This window comes from Neltuma alba, unplaced genomic scaffold (assembly GCF_004799145.2).
Source record: "Neltuma alba isolate B1F8T4 unplaced genomic scaffold, ASM479914v2 tig00007263_pilon, whole genome shotgun sequence".
NCBI lineage: Eukaryota > Viridiplantae > Streptophyta > Magnoliopsida > Fabales > Fabaceae > Neltuma > Neltuma alba.
Genome location: NW_021634728.1, coordinates 172,231 through 176,131, shown reverse-complemented (window position 1 = coordinate 176,131; position 3,901 = coordinate 172,231). Strand labels below are relative to the sequence as shown.

The following is a 3,901-nucleotide window of genomic DNA, read 5'->3' as shown; positions in this document are numbered from 1 at the left end:
TGTTTTATTTTTATAATTTCTATATTTACATGTTTTATTTTAAATATTTAGAAATTTGAGTAAATTTTATTAAAATAAAAAAATAAAAAAATTGACAGGTTGGTGAGCCTAACCCGTCGATCTATCTTGATGGATTGGGTTGGAAAAATCCTAACTTGCTAGAAAGCGGTCCTAAAAAAACCAAACCGCAAGCCTTCAGACCTGTCATGGGTCAGCCTGTAACCAGTGGGTTAGCGCGTATTACCAGCTCTAACTCATGAGAACCTTATAAAAAGAAAAAAAAGTTATAAGGCCCTTATTCAAAATTAGTTAAGACTATAAGCACTTCTAAATTAACTATCCCTATTTTGTGTTGGAGAGCTCAAGCTGGCTAAGTTTTGATGGTGAGCTATGCTTTTGATTTATCCCCATTATATACCCATGTCTCCCCCATATATCTGTTGGATGATTATCGTTTACGTGTCGGCCATATAGCCACCACACAAGATGATGATGAAACAAGAGCTGGAGAGACGAGGGAACTGGTCCACTGGCCACTGGCTTACAAAAGAAGCAATTCATTTGTCAAGCGTCGGAAATTGAAGAACTTGATGACGAAAGTGGATCACACAACTTAATTTGAATAATCGTCCCTAACACAGTACGGCACTCAAAATCAGCACATAACTCAGCAACCTGCAAATTCATTCAGAAAAGCCCTTAGATTCTGATGGGAAGACCCTCCTTCCTTCACGGCCTCTTTTGCTAAATCCTTCCATTTCTCTGCCTCGTTTCTCATTTCCACTGCTTTCGCTCCCTCCCCCAATACCACATCCAAACACCTCCTAATTTCGTCACTCTCTGCTACTCCCTCCTCGTTCACCTTCACCCTCGTACCTGTCTTCCACACATCTTCTATCAGCTTCGCATTTGTCATTTGGTCCGTCCACAGAGGAAATGCCACCATCGGAACCCCCGAAACTAAGCTTTCTATGCTCGAATTCCAACCACAGTGTGTGACGAAACATCCCACGGCCCTATGTGACAGAACCTCCACTTGATTACACCATTTTACTATCCTACCCTTCTCTTCTAATCCCTTTCTCCATCCCCACTCTTCTTCTTCTTCTTCTTCTTCTTCACTCGTCTTCTGCTTCTCTTCTCCTCCTCCTCCTCTCACCTTTGGCTTCTCTTCTCCTCCCTCATTCATTTTCTGCTTCTCTTTTCCTTCTTCTCCATTCATCAGCGGCTTCTCTTCTTCTTCTTCTTTTCGAGTTTCTTTTTCTCTACAGTTCGCCTTCTGTTCTTTTTTGTGAGTTTCTCTGCAGTTCACGCCATCCTCTTCTCTCTCTTCTTTTCCTATACAGTTCTCTTCTGATCTAACTTCAAAATCTCTAATGACCCACAAGAAGGGCCTTCCAGAATCTAAAAGAGCACACGCGATTTCCCTCATCTGTCTCTCAGGCAACGACGAAAGGCTTCCAAACGACACATAAACCACCGAACGCTCTGGCTGCGAGTCCAGCCACTCAGCATAACCACTTGAACGAGAAAAGATGTCGAGCCCAAACGACGTGTCGCTCGGGTCCTTCCCGCCTAAGAAAGCGGAAGGAATCAACGGCCCGACAGGGATCATGTTCATCTTACTGACGGCTCTGATTGCCTCTGATTCCAATGCTTCGAAGCTATTCACGAGGACCCTTGGCTTCACTTCCAGGTCGAGTTCACGGAAGTGCTCGTCCATCAACGGTATGGCAAAAGAGTAAATATTTGAAGGTAGTAAGAACGAGGGAAGGTCCTTCGTCTTCATCAGCGGCAATCCCGGCAATTTAATTTCACCTTCAGGATCTTTACTTTCGCCGTCAATGTAGTCGGTGTAACCCCTCAGGTAGTAATAGTATATGTCCAGCACGGTTGCCGGTTGAACCCACAGGAATGCCGACGGAACGTGAAGAGAACGCGCCACCTCCGCCGCCCAAGAAAGGTATAGGCTGTATATTACCGCAGCGAAAGGGTGGCCTTCGTTCGATTTGGAGGCCACGAGATTGGTGAGAGCTTGTTTTCCGAGACGCTTGAACTCAGAGAGGTAGAGATCTACTTTAGCGTTGCTGGTTGAGTCGGTGAAACCGTCGTCGTAGCCGTCGGAGTAGCTGGCTATTGTGAGGCCGTCGATGATGGGCTTCTGGATGATACGGCGGTACATGGAGACGGTGATGAGCAGAGTCACTCGCGCTCCCATGCCAATAAGTCGCTTGGAGAACTGAAGAGTAGGGTTCAGGTGGCTTTGCACAGGAAATCCAAGGACCAGGAAATGCTGTTGCGTTTGCGCCATGGTGTCCGGCAGCGGCGGCGGCGGAGAGCGCGAAACTGATAGTAATTTGGGCGTGGAAATATGTGAGGCCACACACAGCATGTAGAATTGTGGCAGCGAAGTGACACATAGACGTGCGGGGAACAGAGAATTATTATCAAGTCTTTTTGGAGAAATAATAATCTGAAAAAAAAAGAAATAATTATTAAAAAAATTTAATAATAACCAGAACTGTTATAATAACAAGTTTTAAAGTATAAAATGGTAACCTTTTAGGCCAAAAAAAAAGTATAAAATGGTAACCTCTAACACTTATTTTACAATTTTTTTTAAGATCTTATTATGGTTCTCCTTAAGAAGAATATATTATAATTGTAAATGATAAATAAATAAATCTCAGAAGCAAAAGGGGATTTCAATTTCAGGGTGGAGAAATTTCTCGGATAGAAATGCAATGATGGTATTTTTTTATTTTTTATTTTTATAATCATGTGAACGCCACGTTTGATTCGAGTTTGTGAACATCATAATTCCTCGTTGCCCTCGGGCAACTCGTGGGGGATTAATATTTATTGGGAAAAGGATTTACCTTTTGCCTGACAAATACACGGGAAAAAAAAAATCAAATTTATGTTTAGAACTGCAGTAAAATTCTTTAAAACAACTTTTCAATCTTAATTTATAAAAGACAAAATGTGTGACAAAATTTTCATTTTAAATTACATAAATAAATACTTTTGAGATGTCGAATTATGTAATCCCACGTATAAAAGATAAAAATACAGTATATGGTAATCACCGCATGTTATATTAGTACTTTTATTAATAAAGGGTAAAGCATTTTAAAATGATTAAATTTTTTATTAAAAGTTCAAAATACTTGTCTGATAATTGATTATTAATGTAAGATCTAATTAACTTAATAAAATAAATTAAAAATATTTGTTGAATTAGTTAATATGATTTTTTTATATAAAATACTCTAGCATCTTCATGAATTTCTTCCTCCTTATCGCACGTGATTATTATTGGGAAACATTAATATGGTTTATTTGAAAAAAATTATAAATATATAAAATAGATCTCATATATAGAACTAACATCTACTCTCTAATTAGATTCTAGTGCCTCCGGTTTTTAATACAAGATCTTATTTGACTTTTATTTTGATCTTAAATATAAGATTCTAATTCACTTCGTCTCTCATATTTATACATTTTTTTTCCAAGATAATTCTTCTAATAATAATAGTTCTAGCCAATATACTTGATTAGCAAAGATATTTTAGAAAAGACAACACCTATTTATTACAAATATCTAATATAATTTATTTTTTTAATCTACTCAAATTAGTTAACTAACTCTTATATTTAGATTCGGAAATATTATATATTAAGGGGGGAAGTAATAACTATTTTAAGTAATTAACTTCTTTTGCAAATTAGTGTACTGCTGCGTCAACAAACTCTCCTTGAGATGGCTTGAGACAGAGGCATGAACCGTTGCGCGTACCTGCTATGTACGACAGATAAGCTTGGAAATCATCTTCATAACGCACCTCACAAATTCCATCTTTTTTTCATTTATACTCATATGCCATATGACTCTATA

General features: G+C 38.5%; 1 protein-coding gene across 1 annotated transcript; it reads right to left on the bottom strand.

Annotated features, from left to right (window-relative positions):
• Positions 1 to 626: 626 nt before the first annotated feature.
• LOC114752177 (crocetin glucosyltransferase, chloroplastic-like) lies at positions 627 to 2,315 on the bottom strand. Its single transcript, XM_028940903.1, has 2 exons — positions 1,364 to 2,315; positions 627 to 1,135 (listed from the first exon to the last, which is right to left on the bottom strand). Exons 1-2 carry the CDS (start codon positions 2,309 to 2,311, stop codon positions 668 to 670), a joined length of 1,416 nt encoding a protein of 471 aa, XP_028796736.1. The 5' UTR covers positions 2,312 to 2,315; the 3' UTR covers positions 627 to 667.
• Between the last annotated feature and the right edge of the window lie 1,586 nt (positions 2,316 to 3,901).